Genomic DNA, 14,793 nt, shown 5'->3' with positions numbered 1-14,793 from the left:
TCAACCTTTCTCCTCTTCTTGGGGTGGGGGAGTTCAGAACTAGAGGGTATAGGTTTAGGGTGAGAGGGAAAAGCTATAAAAGGGACCTAAGAGCAATGTTTTCAGGCATGGAGTGAAGTGCCAGAGGAAATGGTGGAGGCTGGTACAATAGCAATATTTAAAAGGCATTTGGATGGGTATATGAATAGGAAGGGTTTGGAGGGATATGGGCTAAGTACTGGCAAATGGGACTAGATTAATTTAGGGTATCCGGTCTGCAGACAAGTTGGACTGAAGGGTCTGTTTCCATCTCTATGACTCAATGTCCCATAGTTTTGAACTCCCCCTACCCTGGGGAAACACCTTAGCGGTTCAGAGACAGAAAAAAGACTTGGAAAAACACAGCAGCTCTGTGGAGAGAGAGAGAGAAAAACAGAGGTTAACAGTTCGGGTGCAGGTATCCTTTTTCAGAACGTGAGGAGAAGTTTCTGTTGTCCAGCAGTTCTTTTTTTTTGCGGGGGGGGTATAAATAAGAAACTTGTTGACCTGTTGTTAAAGAGTGCTGGAGGCCTTCCTTTTGTGTCCTCCCAATCAGGGAGGTAGTTCAGGTCCCTCTGGATCTGAGACACGGGAGGCTGGAGGGAAAAGGTGTGACCAGTCTCTGTGGGTGCGGCTCTCTGCCTTTGGCTGTGGGCGGGGGGCGTGCCTGTGTTGGATAATAAGAGGGGAGGCAGATCGGAGACACTGAGCTCGCAGTGCCACCTCAGGAATTGGGAGGGAGGAAAGGACTGGTCCAAAAGTTCTGTTGGATTGCTATCGTTAGTGTGAGAGTTTAGCAGGATGTCCAGCATGAAAAAGACAATGACGGTCAGCAGCAGCAGCAGCAGCAGCAGCAGGGGTGGTGGGATGGCTTTAAGTGGACTGAATCTCGGTGGTGGTTGGGGCACAAGCGGAGGAGCCGCTTACATCCGCTCAGCCTCCCAGCCAAGGCAGTTCTCCAGTTACTCACTGACCACCGGGAGCAGAAGTGGACCCCGCATCAGCCTGGCGGCTGGGGCCGGCTCCATGGGCTTCTCCCGGGGCTACAGCGGCTCGGTCTCCTCCGGGCTCGGCTCCAACTCCCTCGCCTTGATATCCGGGGGTTTGGGGATGAACGAGAAGGACACCATGCAGGCCCTCAACCAGCGGCTGTGCGCCTACCTGGAGAAGGTCCGCTCGCTGGAACAGGACAACTGCAGGCTGGAGAAGGAGATCCGCGAGTTCGCCACCTCCAGGTCCATTGACACCTTCGACTGGTCGGTCTACAACAGCACAGTCAAGCCCCTGCAGGAGCAGGTAGGTCCCTCCCTCCCTCCATGGCCTGGGGCAGTGAAGGGGCAAAACCACAATGACAACCCCCTTGCAGAGGCTGGGGTCCCCCTGGTGTGGCTGTCTACGGCACAGCTGCCTGTTCTCACATTGCAATCCTAGATTGCATTCACCCAGAGCTGGGCTATTGTGACACAGTGGTAGTGCCCCTGCCTCTAAGGCAGGAGGTTAAAGTCCCACCTGCTCCGCAGGAGTTCTGGACAGGCTGCCTCGAAAGGGCGCATCAGAAATTCAACTGTTAGCCATCGTGCACAGGGAGGTCGGTGTCAGATCCGTGTGTAGAGTCATAGAGGTGTACAGCATGGAAACAGACCCTTCGATCCAACTCATCCATGCCAACCAGATATCCTAACCTAATTGCCAGCACTTGGTCCATATCCCTCTAAACCCTTCCTATTCATATACCCATCCAAATCCCTTTTAAATGTTGTGATTGTACCAGCCTCCACCACTTCCTCTGGCAGCTCATTACACACACACCACCCTCTGTGTGAAAATTTTGCCCCTTAGATCCCTTTTAAATATTTTCCCTCTCACTCTAAACCTATGCCCTCTAATTTTGGACTCCCTTACCCTGGGGGAAAAAAAACCTTGTCTATTTACCCTATCCATGCCCCTCATGATTTTATAAACCTCTATAAGGTCACCCATCAGCATTCAGTGCTCCAGGGAAAACGGCCCCAGCCTATTCAGCCTCTCCCTATAGCTCAAACCCTCCAACCCTGGCAACATCCATTTAAATCTTTTCTGAACACAGCAGATCTGAAAGGATGATTTCTGACTTATGTGGGCCAAACCAGGTAAAAATGGGAGTCTTCCTTTCCATTAGTGATGCCAACAGGTGGTCACACACCTCTATTGCAAATACAGATGACTTGGTGACTTGAATCCAAAAATTCTCCCTGTGACGGTGGTGAGACTTGAAGACAGGTTTACTGACCGAGTGACATTACCATTGTCTCAACATCTGCCCCTTGCACTCAGGGACTGCAAAAATGGCATTCTAAGCCCGTTAGCTGAGCAAGGGATTAAACAGCCAGCACGTCTGCTTCCCAATGCATTTTGTAAAGGGTGTGTTTTGGGTGGGTGGGGTGCAGAGAAGTGCAGTCGTGGGACAATGGCAGTGTCCCAAATCTGAGCCAGGGAATCTAGGTTCAAGACAAACTCTGTCTCACTCTGTCTCACTCTCTCACTCCAAAGGAATGGAATAACTAGGAACATGGTCAAGAGTCCTGTGGTTTCTCAGGATTATTGTGAAAAGCAGCAGGCACCCCTGAACGAAACCTCAGCTTGGGCACACCCCCACCCACCAAGAACTGAAAATAAAAATTCTGCATTCATAATTTCAGATTTATTATTCACAAAACAAAAATTATGATGATTGTGATTGCAAATTCTCATTATTGGACACATTTTATGGGATTTATGTCAAAGCTAACATGCATTGTAATGCGTAATGTTGGCTGACTTGATGTAATATTGTGTTCCTTAAATAGTTACGAGATGATTTTCTGAAAGATTTACACAATTAATCACTGCAGTAGAGTGGTCTTAATTAAATGAATGTTCTCCGGCTTCCAGGTTTTGGACTATGAATGTAGATGTACAAATCTGTAAAACTGTCACACAAACAGAGTGAGGCATGCAACATGAAATGCTGGCAATGTAGGTACACTGACTTGTCAGTTTCTCTGGAGATATATGGGTGGTGCAGTGGGTCAGTGGTAAGCACAGCTGCCTCAAGGTACCAGGGTCCCAGGTTTGATTCCACCCTCAGGCGACTGTCTGTGTGGAGTTTGCACATTTTCCCTTTGTCTGTGGAGGAGTGCTCCAGTTTCCTCCCATAGTCCAAAGATGTGCAGGATAGGTGGATTGGCCGAGAGAAATGCAGGGTTACAGGGGTAGGGAAGAGGAATGGTCTGGGTGGGATGCCTTTCAGAGGGTAGGTGTGGCCTGCTTCCACACTGTAGAGATTCTGTCAATTCTTATATTGCGTGCTGAACAGAGAACAAAGAACTGAGGATGCTGGAAATCTGAAACCAAAACAGGCATTCACAGAGAAACTCAGCAAGTCTGATAGCACCTGTGGAGAGAAAAACATTTCTGGTCCAGTGACTCTTCCCTCCAGAACTCAGTTGGAGTATTGGATGATGGTTTGGAGATTCATGAATAATTTGGTCAGTTTTTACTTATATCTGCAAACACCTTACACTCAAATAATTTCCCTTCAAGTTTCAGTGGACCTCTCTAACTTCCAATCATATTGATCTCGCTTTGGTGCACTTCCTATGCAGCCCTGACCTTGTATGCCTCGCTCTGTCTAAGCACCCTGTGATCTGTACCTCCTTGTTTGCTATGATCTGTCTGTACTGCTGGCAAAACAAAGCTTTTCACTGTGTTTAGGTACATGTGACTACAATAAATCGAATCAATAGCCTTGAGATTTCACTATAACTCACTATAACCCAGCGAAAGGTCCACATGAGATCAGGAGGCAGGGACTTCACAATGCAAAGGTCCCGATTAATGCTCTAGGTTTAATTTGGCGGTGCCCATGTTCTCTCATGGCTCTATTGACAGTATCTTACCACTGAACTGAGACTCAGGTTCAAATTGCACCTACTCCAGTGATGTGCAATACGTCTCCCTGAATAGGTTGATTGCATTGAAAGACTGCAGGTTGTTTAGGCCTGAGGATTTACAACAGACCCGCACTGGCTCTATACAAACCTTGTCTGGCTTCCTTTGGGTGGTCCATGGTGTACACTGACACTGCCCCCAGGTTCTGCAGGGATGGGAAGGGGCTGTGGCTTTTGATTTTAAAACCTCTCTCCTAATGCTGTCCCTCCCCACCTCCCCCAGATTATCAATGCAATCCTGCAGAACTCCCAAGTCTGCCTGGAGATCGACAACGCCAAGCTCGCTGCTGAAGACTTCAAGAATAAGTGAGTGGAGTGGTTACTGTTCTACCACACTGGAAAGGGTGGGAGCTAGGGCAGGGGTGTGCTACAAATACAGCCGGTATTACTACCACCCCCCACCCCCTTCCCCATATGGGTTCACAGGACGTAGGTGTATACCTGCCCGGAAGACCCAGTGTTGTGTCACGGCTAACTTGCATTCACATAGTGCCTCCAATGTCGTGAAACACAACCCCGGAACGTTCCCATAACAAAACCTGGCGCCAAGTCATTTTAAAACGACACGGGGACAAGTGATGAGAAGCTTTCATCAGTGAAAGATTATGGAGTGTCTCCGACAAGGGAGAGAAACCGTGAGGTTAAGGAAGGAATACCAGAATTTAGGGTTCAGGTCTGCCCTCTGGGGTTGAATATTAAGATTGAGATGAGCGCAGGTACCTCAGAGGATCCTGGGGCTGGAGGCAGTGGTGAAGCCAAGAGGAGGATTTGACGAAAACAGTCAGAGAATTTGAGAATGGCTGCAAATGTGGACAGGACTGGTGATACAAGGTAGAATAGAGGGCAGCTACCTTTCAGTTGAGCTAAAGTCTACAAAGGAATGTGAGTTGAGAGGTTGGTTAGGAACCCATTGGACTTGTCTCCAAGTAACAATGGCACAGACAGTTGGGGTCTTTCACATGGGGCTGTGGACCAAGGAGAGAAGCCTTGACTGCTCCTGCCTTATGCTGACCTTGTTTCCTTGGGGTCCTGTGTCTTTTGCAGGTTGGAGACTGAGTTGAGACTGAGACAAAGTGTGGAGCTCGATATTGATGGACTGCACCAACTGAAGCAAACTTACCTGGACCTACAGGGCAATTTGGTTGGTGAGATTGCTGCACTGGAAGAGGACATTGCCGCCCTGAAGAAGGACCATGAAGAGGTGGGTGTCACAAACATGACAGGGTGTTACCCTATAGTGGGAATAACAATGTGATGCCACCCTAGTGCCAATAGTGGGTAATAGAATAACTGGCTCCCTCCATTATGCAATAGGTTATATTGTTTAAATGTTTTATCACCTTTTTCTTCTTCAGCAACTGAGGATGCTGCGACTGCAGAAGACTGCAGATATCGATGTCCAAGTTGACTCCGGTCCTCCTGCTGATATGGCTGCGAAACTGCAGGAAATGAGAGATAGTTACGCCAGGATTGCAGACCAGAATAAAAAAGATTTGGACAATTGGTACCAGGAGCAGGTAGGCTTGGGTTCAGCAACAAGGGCAGTGTCTGATTCGGAAAGGGGCCTGTGAGGGTGGGACAGCAAGGTGAGGCTCTTTGCTAACTCTCATTGAAAGTGCAGCACCAAACAACTCCATCTTCACCCTCCCTTCTCAGAGTTAGAAGGCTTGATGGTTAATATCCCTTTCTCGCCAATAAAGCCAGGCCAAGGCTCAGTACTGAGAGTGGGCTACATGGCCAGGGGAACACCAACTTTCAGAGGAGACATTAACTACTTGGATTTCCCCAGTGTCTCCTGAATGGTGTGTATTCAGCATTGCTGTCCTTGGGCAATAATTATCCCTCATTAAACCCAAATAATCAAATCACGGCCACAATCAGGTTATTGTTCATTGGAGCTGCAGCAGGTGAATCACCTTCTGGGCTTCTGAACAATGGCAATGACTCCCCAAGAACGTGGGAAATAGGAACAGAGTAGACCATTCACACCTTCGAGTTTGTCCCTCTACTCAATGAGACCATGGCTGATTTTTCTCCTCCCACCTCATTTTCCTGCACTCTCCCCACGGTCCTTTCCTGTGGTAAACATGTTAAAGTCTCTGTCTTGACATAGGCTGAGCCTGCACAGTCCTCTGGGGCAGAGAATTCCAAAGGTTGGCCAGTCTCAGAATGAGGAAATTCCTTCTTACCTCGGTCCTAAGTAGCTGTCAATTCTGAGTCTGTGCTCTTCGTCCAAGACCAATCCCTAGCTCTCCCAGCCAGAGGGAAATGTTCTTGCATTAACCCTCTTGATCCGTAAAGGAATTCTGTATGGTTGAGTGAGGTCATCTCTTCAATAACTGTATACCACAAAGGCAATACTGCACGGGGCCTAGAGCCAGGGCTGGGAAAGCGACTACACGCAGTAAATGCAAGTCTTTCTTTCTCCCAATAACATAACCTCAAGGAGTGTCAGCAGCCAGCACTGACCCTGGAGGGTATACTGGTGCAATGCTATTTGTGTGTGTTTCTGTTTAGCTCAGCTGGCTGGATGGCTGGCTTGTGATGCAATGTGATGCCAACAGTGTGGGTTCACTGGCTGAGGTGACTGTGAAGGTCCTGCCTTCTCACCTGTGCCCCTGCCCTGAGGTGTGGGTGACCATCAGGTTAAACTCCCCACCAGTCGTCTCTCTCTGGATTGAGAGAGTGGTCCTCTGGGAAGGTGGTGCTTTCCCTTTCCTGCTCTGTGCCCCAAGGGGCTGGGGGAAGCTTCACTTGGTGTCTGCTCATTGGAAGCATTCGGCCTCAGTGCTACATTTCTACAATTTAATTGACTCCGTCATAACCAAAGCCTTATGCAGTCATAGGGAGCTGATCTGATTGGTTACCGTGAGCACTGACACAATCTGGCCACTCTCACTGAGTCATTCAGGACACCCAAAGGAGGCCGCTCTGCCCATGGAGTCCATGTTGGCCCTGCTCATACCAATCTAATCATTCTCTTTCTCTCCTGAACCTTAATCCTCAGTATCCCCCAAACATTATTATCCCCATGTGCCCATCCCATTTGAAACAATCGATTTGTTCTGCCAACCCCTCCCTACCCTCCATGAGGGCAGTGGGTCAAAGGTCATTGTCATTCAATGTATTCCTCCTCATTCAGACACGCTGAGTAACCCCCTATCTCTCTCTCTCTCTCTTCCCCCCCCTCTCTCTGTCTCTGTGTCTCTCTCTCTGTCTCTGTCTCTCTCTCTCTCTCTCTCTCTGTCTCTCTCTCTTTCTCTCTCTGTCTATTCACCCACCCACCGTGGCTTATTGTCTCTCGTTACCTCTCTCTCTCTCTGTGTCTCTGACTCTCTCGGATTTCTCAGGTACAGATTCAAGTCACACAGACCACACAGGCTAACCTGGCTTCTGATGGGGTGAAGGCCGAGCTTACTAAATACCATCAGGATTTGCAGACCCTGAACGCTGAATATAATGCCTTGATTGGTGCTGTAAGTAACTCCTGACTGTTTATTCCAATGTTATTCTGGGTCGGAATTGAAACAGGTTCGGAGCTCCCATTTGGGGCTGGGCCTAAATGAATGGCTAACTGTGTGAAACCTGCCTTGTCGTTTTCAGCTGAGGGGCCTGGAAAATAACCTGATGAGTGTTGAGTCCAGGTACGGCATGGAGCTGCAGACACTACAGTGTAGAATCGGAGATCTAGAAGGCAGGCTGGGAGAAATCAGGAACAGCATCTGTATGCAGACACAGGAATATGAGAAGCTCCTTAACATCAAGATGAAACTGGAGAGTGAAATTCAGCAGTACAGGGCTCTTCTGAATCAGAGCCAAAGGTAAGACACCGTCGTCATCTTGATAGAATTCCTACAGTATGGAAATAGGCCCTTCGGCCCAACAAGTCCACGCTGGCCCGCTGAAGAGTATCCCACCCAAATCCATTCCCCTACCCTACTACTGTACATTCACCTTGATTTAATGCACCTAACCTACACGTCCTGGAACATTATGGTCAATTTCCAATAGCGAATTCAATTAACCTGCACATTTTTGGACTGTGGGAGGAAACTGGAGCAAACCCACGCAGACACGGGGAGAATGTGCAGACTCCACACATCTGAGGCTGGAATCGAACCCGGGTCCCTGCCGCTGTCAGGCAGCAGGGCAAACCACTGAGACACCGTGCTGTGTCAGTGAGTGGAAGCAGCATTAGGAACCAGAGGAGCCGATTTAAACAAACCTCCACCAGCCCCCACCCCATGCCTCTGGTATTCAACCAAATAGGCCCTGAGTACCATTATCTCGCACTGTGTCCCGGGGCCCACGTAGAACAACCTTTATCTGTCATTCCCCGCTCACAAGTCTGCAAACGTCTTGTGGAAAGCCAGGACGCTCAACAGTTTGATGGAAGTCTGGGTTTGAGTGTGGTCTCTATACAAGAAACGTAGAGAATGGGGGCAGGAAGTGGCCATTCGACCCCCTGAGCCTGCTCTGCCACTCAATGGCTCATTGTCATCTGACTCAATCCCACAAGCCCCCCACCCCCCAGGATGTGAATGCTGCTAGCAAATCCAACATCTGTACCCCATCCCTGATTGCCTCCTGCCAAGGTGGTGGTAAGTTGTCTTCTTAACTCCTTGCTATGGGCCGGAGACACCCACAATGCCCTTAGGGAGGGAATTCCAGGATTTTGACCCAGTGACCCTGAAGGAACTGTGATATATTCCCAAGTCAGGGTGGTGAGTGACTTGGAGGGAAACTTGCAGGGGGTAGCATTCCCACGTATCTGTTGCCCGTGTCCTTCTAGATGGAAAATGGTATTCTCCTCTTCTCTGTGTGGGTTTCCTCTGGGTGCTCTGGTTTCCTCCCACAGTCCAAAGATGTGCAGCATAGGTGGACTGGCCATTCTAAATTGCCCCATAGTGTCCAGGGATGTGTGGGCTAGGTTGGTTAGCCATGGGAAATGCAAAGTTACAGGGCTAGAGTAGGGGGGTTGAGACTGGGTGGAATGCTTTTCAGAGAGTTGGTGTGGACTTGTTGGGCTGAAAGGCCTGTTTCCACACTGTAGGGATTGTATGGAAATATATGGTCTCAGAAGGAGTTCCTGGTGACTGGGGAGTCCAGAAGGAGGGGTCACAGTTTAAAGATATGGGGTAGGCCATTTAGGACCGAAATGAGGAGAAATGTCTTCACCCAGAGAGTGGGGGAGCCTCTGGAATTCTCTGCCATAGAGAGCGATTGAGACCAAAAATGTTTTTAAGAAGGAGATAGATGTAGTCCTTGGGGCTAAAGGGATCAAAGGGAATGGGGAGAAAATGGGAACAGGGGACTGAGTTGGATTATAGTGAATGGTAAATGGCCTCGTCCTGCTCCTAGTTTCTATGTTTAAAAGGTGTCCCTAAGGAGCTTCTATAAGTTGCCATTTTCCTGCTTGTAGATGGTATCCCATCCCCGTTGATGAGCCTTATTATGTTAATACACACCATTGGGTTGGTGTATCATAGAATCACAAAATCCCTACTGTATGGAAACAGGCAAGTCAGCCTGTCAAATCCACACCTGGGTGGACATAGGCAGGACAAGAAATGTTTAATTCCATGGCAGTGTTGCCAATTGCCCAGGATTTCCTTGGAGTCCACAGTAATTACAGATTAATCCACTCTGCGTCATTCGGAGCCACACTCAGAGGTTCTGACGGTGGTGTCCAACAGAGTGGTAGCAGTCCATGTGGATAGAGTCCCTGGGTTATCTCTGACGAGAGTTGACTCGCCTCATCATTACTCTCCAATGTTTATTCTCCTGAAGTTGGTGGGGTGGGGAACAATGTCTGGACCCTAGTGACTGTCTTCAACCCTGGACAGAAGTCAGCGTCTGTGTCAGGAGGAAGTGACAGCTAACAGAATGCACTGTCTGGTGCAAAGGTAGCAAACTAACAAGGAGGATCCAGGTAAATGCTGCACTCAGTAATGAACCCTGTTCCTCTTTTCAGCTCGATCCAGTCTGGCGGCGGCTCCTCCGTATCCTTTGGGTTGGTGTCCGGATCCAAATCCGGATCTGGATCAGTATCTCAGTCTGGTAAGTATTCCAGTGCTTTTGTGAGATCTGCCTCTGCGCTCTGTAGGAAATGGGTTACTGTGTCATTTGCTAAATGTCCTACAATTGGTCTCTCTCAGTTTATCTTCACTGCGCTGTATTTTGTTTCTTTCAGGAACAGGGTCGAGCACCTCAACAACCACGTGAGTGAATTTGATACTTTCATTGTGACTGCGAATGTTACTCTTTCTATTGGGGAAAGAATTGTCGTGATTGGTCCCAATGTTTTTTAACTTGACTGTGATGTCATAATCAGGGAGGGGCTCCCATCAAACACTTCCAGGACAGGGACAGCACGGGGTTAGATACAGAGTAAATCTCCCTCTACACTGTCCCCCCCCTATCCCAGGACAGGGACAGCACGGGGTTCGATACAGAGTAAAGCTAACTCTACACTGTCCCCATTAAACACTCCCAGGACAGGGACAGCACAGGGTTAGATACAGAGTAAAGCTCTCTCTACACTGTCCCAGGACAGGGACAGCACAGGGTTAGATACAGAGTAAGAGGATCAGTGAAATCTGGAGCTTATTCTGCTGGTTAATAATTTGACCTTTTCAAGATTGGGATAGACCGATATTGTTTCTGGGTGAGGGTACCAGTGCGAATGGAGGAAAGGTTGGTCGTTGTTGTTCAGATTCATCATGATTGAATTCAATGATGGAACAGGTTGAAGGGCCTGCTCTTGATCCTCCTGTTCTAAACATTATGGGGAAGGGATGTAGCAGCACTACACAGATTGACACTTGGTTTGGGTAGAGCTAGTTTTGGACAGGAAGTATATTTTATCTTGAAGAGCAGGCATTAACTTCTTTTGTCCTTTTCTCTTCACAGAACCAAAATTACCACAGGTAAGAACGCCTCCATGTTCCTTTATTTAAAGTCTATGTTTGTAGTTGGTAAAGACAACGTCATGCATTGTCCTGAACTCCTTTGACCCATGTGCTTGAACTCTCGGTCAGTGATCAATTGGCCGATCCCAGCAAAGGCTGCCTTGTATCATGCTGTTCTTGAACATTGGCAGAACCTTTAACCTTCCACTGATCAGAATACACTCAAGACCGCCAAACACCAGCAACGCATACTCAAGGAGAAAAGGGTGTTGATTGGCTGGCTGAGGGTGTGCCACACAAGAGCAAGGTATAGATTGGTCTCTGGGCTGCTTATAGTGAGCAGTCAGTGAGAGGCAGGCTGCTCCTTTCCTTTCTGATCCACATTAGTGATAAAGAGCAGTTTTGACTGAAGAAAGTTGCTGGTGAAGCCGCCTGTGTGACCTATGAACCTAGTGCGACTGGTTTGTTTCAACAGAACTGGGGGGGAGGGGCACAGCCTCAAAATAAGGGGGAGCAGATTCAGGACTGAGTTGAGGAGGAACTTCTTCACCCAGAGGGTTGTGAGCTGGTGGAATTCCCTGTCCAGTGAAGCAGTTGAGGCTGCCTTGTTGAATGTTTTTAAGGCAGAGCTAGATTTTTGAACAGTAAAGGAATTATGGGATACAGTGAGCAGGTGGGTAAGCGGAGCTGAGTCCATGAAAAGATCAGCCATGATATGATTGAATGTTGGAGCAGGCTGGAGGGGCCAGATGGCCTCCCCCTGCTCCTATTTCTTATGTACAGCAATTGAAGGATAGACAAATGATACCTGTTTTATTTGGTGTCTTTGCAGAAAGGATAAGTCGTTACTAATGAAGATGACTGACCCCGGGTCTCTCTCCAAAGCATCTTCTGCAGACCCAGCACGACTATTTGCTAACTTGGTTTCTTACAGAATCTCGGGTTGTGGGCTCTTCCCTTCCGCGCTCCTGTCTCATGGCCTTAACTTTCAGCGCAATAGAAATTGTAACAGAGTGCCCGCTGCTCCCTTCAGACACCAATCCTATCCACTGGAGGTTGCCACTCAAGGATAACCTTCCCAACACCACCTCTTAAAAGGCTGCACCCCTCCCAATCTCTGCCACCATGTGATGGCTCCTGAAGCCAATTTTCCTCGTGCAGAAACGCCGACACCAGCATGACTGTGTGAGGGAGGCAATGTGACTGTTCCCATCCCCCATGTGGCGTCAGTGTGTCCCGACCGGCTGGTAGTGCCTATGGGCTGGATTCTTTGGCCTAGGAGCACGGTGAGTCTGATCACTGTTTGTTCCCTTTTGAGACTGAACCCAAGGTGAGGGATCTGCTGGAGATTCCCCGGCTGATGTGAGCCTCAGTGCGTTGCTGGGGGGGCTGGTTCTGTTACTTTCGAAAAGGCTAAATCACAGAAGTTGGGCCTTTCTCATGTGTGGCTGGCGTCCACCACCTCTGCCTTAACTCAGTGGGGTGAACCTCACAAAGTCTCACTCACCACTGGGCCTTAGTGACAAACATCCCTGTAGTGGGGCCTTGGACTGACCTGACCTATCTCTGGAACCGGACTGATGGCACCTGTGGGGCACTCTGGGTTGCTCAGAAATCTCAACGTCTTTCTCCATGTCCATTCTCTGCTTCAAAGCCAATCAATAAATACTCCTTTTGTCATCCTGCCCCACTGTGTGGTGTGAGTTATTATTGCGAGAAACATCAAACTCTCAGAAGCAGACGGGGCCTGAGGGATGTTGGGTGAAGGTATCCCAGTTTAGAACGGCGAAGGATTATAGAGTCATAGAGATGCACAGCCCAGAAACAGACCCTTCAGTCCATCTTGTCCAGGTCAACCAGATATCCCAACCTAATCTAGTCCCATTTGCCAGCACTTGGCCCATGTTCCTCTCAACTCTTCCTATTCATATACCCATCCAGATGCCTTTTAAATGTTGTAATTGTACCAGCCTTCCCCACTTCCTCTGGCAGCTCATTCCATGCCACCCTCTGTGTGAAAAAGTTGCCCCATTCGTCTCTTTCCCCTCTCACCCTAAACCTATGCCCTCTACTTCTGGACTCCCCCACCCCAGGGAAAGTCCTTGTCTATTTACCCTATCTATGCCCCTCATGATTTTATAAACCTCTATAAGGTCATCCCTCAGCCTCTGACCCTCCAGGGAAAACAGCCCCAGCCTATTCAGCCTCTCCATATAGCTCAAACCCTCCAACCCTAGCAACATCCTTGTCAATCTTTTCTGAACCCTTTCAAGCTTCACAACATCCTTCTGAAAGTAGGGAGACCAGAATTGAATGCAATATTCCAAAGGTGTCCTAACCAATGCCCTGCACAGCTGCAACATGACCTCCCAACTTCTATACTCAGTGCACTGACCAATGTGTACCAGATGCCGTCTTCATCATCCTGTCTACCTGCGACTCCAAATTTCAAGGAACCATGAGCCTTCACTCCAGGTCTATTTGACAACACAGCTACTAGTCAGTGGTAGGAAATGAAGGGAAACTATTGATATATAACCAAGAGTTTGCAAGGTTAAACTCCTATCAGTGGTCAACATACAGAACACGCAATTTGAAAAGTAGAAGATATCTACAAAAGGGAAGGTGGTAGATATTTGGAGGGAGAAAAAGACACCATGGATATGGTGAGATGTAAAGAGGTAATCTGTAACAAGAAGGAACAAGAAGTAATAATGGTGTAAAAAAAAAGTGTCTTTATCTGAATGCATTTGTAACAAAATAGATGAGATGTTAATGCAAATAGACATAAATAAATGATTTGGTAGCTATTACAGAGGCATGGTTGCGAGGTGACCAGGACTGGGAGCTCAATATTTTAAATTTCCCTTCAGTTGAACTCTTCACCCACTCACCTCTCCATTGACTAGTTCAAAGCCCTATCTACCTCCCTGGATATATGATTCGCCAGGACGTTGCTGTCAGCATAGTTCCCCATGAAACAGCTCTCTCTTCCCCCGGTGCCATTGCCCCATGAATCAGAGCCCACTTCTCCCACACAAATCTTAGAGCCATGCATTTACCTCTAATCTTATTTACATTATGCATGTTTGCACATGACTCAATTAGTCATCTGAACATTATAGCCTTTGCAGTTCTGTTGTTCAATTTAGCCCCGAGCTGCCCATAATCTCTCAGTGGAACCTCTGTCGTAGTCCTGTCTATTGGCCTGGAACACATCAGCAGCATTGACAACGGAATCCTTTCCCTCCCACTCCGAGTTTCACAGAGGATGTCTGTAACATTGGTGCCACATAGACACCAGGACTCTGTCGACCAAATCCTTCACTTGTTTCTTTTTGCATAGACATCTCATCTATCTTGATGCTGACATACCAACCGGGGTTAGCAGAATATCCTTTTCCTTGTTAAAACTGTTCATAATTTTGAAAGCCTCAAAGAGACCATCTGTTAATCTTCTCTCCTCTAAAGGGAACAAGCACAATTTCTCTAATCTTCCCTTTTATCCAAAATCCCTCATTCCTGGTAGATCTTCTTCACACTGTGTCCAGAGCTTTAGCAATCTTCCTTAAATAAGGTGCCCAGAACTGGACACAATACTCCAAATGTAGTCTGACCAAAGATTTGGAGAGGTATAGCATCACTTCCTTGCCTTCACACTCTATGCCTTTATTTATAAACCCAAGGATCCTATAACCCTTTTTATCAACTTGCCTGTCTACCTTCAGAGGATTACACTAGTGAGCCCCCAGGTCCTTCTGCTCCTCTACTTCCCTCAAAGTTAACACCCAGCAAAAACGGACTGTGCTCAAAAAGGTCTTGGATGAGAAGGATGAGGCAGCCAAGGTTAGCAAAGGCTGTCAAGGAGAGTATGCAATCAAAAACTATGTCGCACC

General features: G+C 48.0%; 1 protein-coding gene across 1 annotated transcript; it reads left to right on the top strand.

Annotated features, from left to right (window-relative positions):
* Positions 1-710: 710 nt before the first annotated feature.
* On the top strand, positions 711-12,582 carry LOC122552198 (keratin, type I cytoskeletal 19-like). The gene is made up of 10 exons (XM_043694793.1): positions 711-1,314; positions 4,210-4,292; positions 5,031-5,187; positions 5,342-5,503; positions 7,337-7,462; positions 7,590-7,807; positions 9,961-10,046; positions 10,180-10,207; positions 10,899-10,915; positions 11,730-12,582. Exons 1-10 carry the CDS (start codon positions 820-822, stop codon positions 11,747-11,749), a joined length of 1,392 nt encoding a protein of 463 aa, XP_043550728.1. The 5' UTR covers positions 711-819; the 3' UTR covers positions 11,750-12,582.
* The last annotated feature ends 2,211 nt before the right edge of the window (positions 12,583-14,793 follow it).

The sequence above is a fragment of the Chiloscyllium plagiosum genome, chromosome 8 (genome assembly GCF_004010195.1).
Source record: "Chiloscyllium plagiosum isolate BGI_BamShark_2017 chromosome 8, ASM401019v2, whole genome shotgun sequence".
NCBI classification, from domain to species: domain Eukaryota; kingdom Metazoa; phylum Chordata; class Chondrichthyes; order Orectolobiformes; family Hemiscylliidae; genus Chiloscyllium; species Chiloscyllium plagiosum.
Note: the sequence above shows the minus strand (reverse complement) of the source record. Positions and strands in the feature narration are given on the sequence as shown.

Coding starts and splice junctions, on each gene's coding strand:
- LOC122552198 (XM_043694793.1), top strand. CDS start 820: ATGTCCAGCATGAAAAAGACAATGACGGTCAGCAGCAGCAGCAGCAGC. Junction 4,293..5,030: donor GCTGAAGACTTCAAGAATAA/GTGAGTGGAGTG, acceptor TGTCTTTTGCAG/GTTGGAGACTGAGTTGAGAC. Junction 10,047..10,179: donor TGGATCAGTATCTCAGTCTG/GTAAGTATTCCA, acceptor TGTTTCTTTCAG/GAACAGGGTCGAGCACCTCA.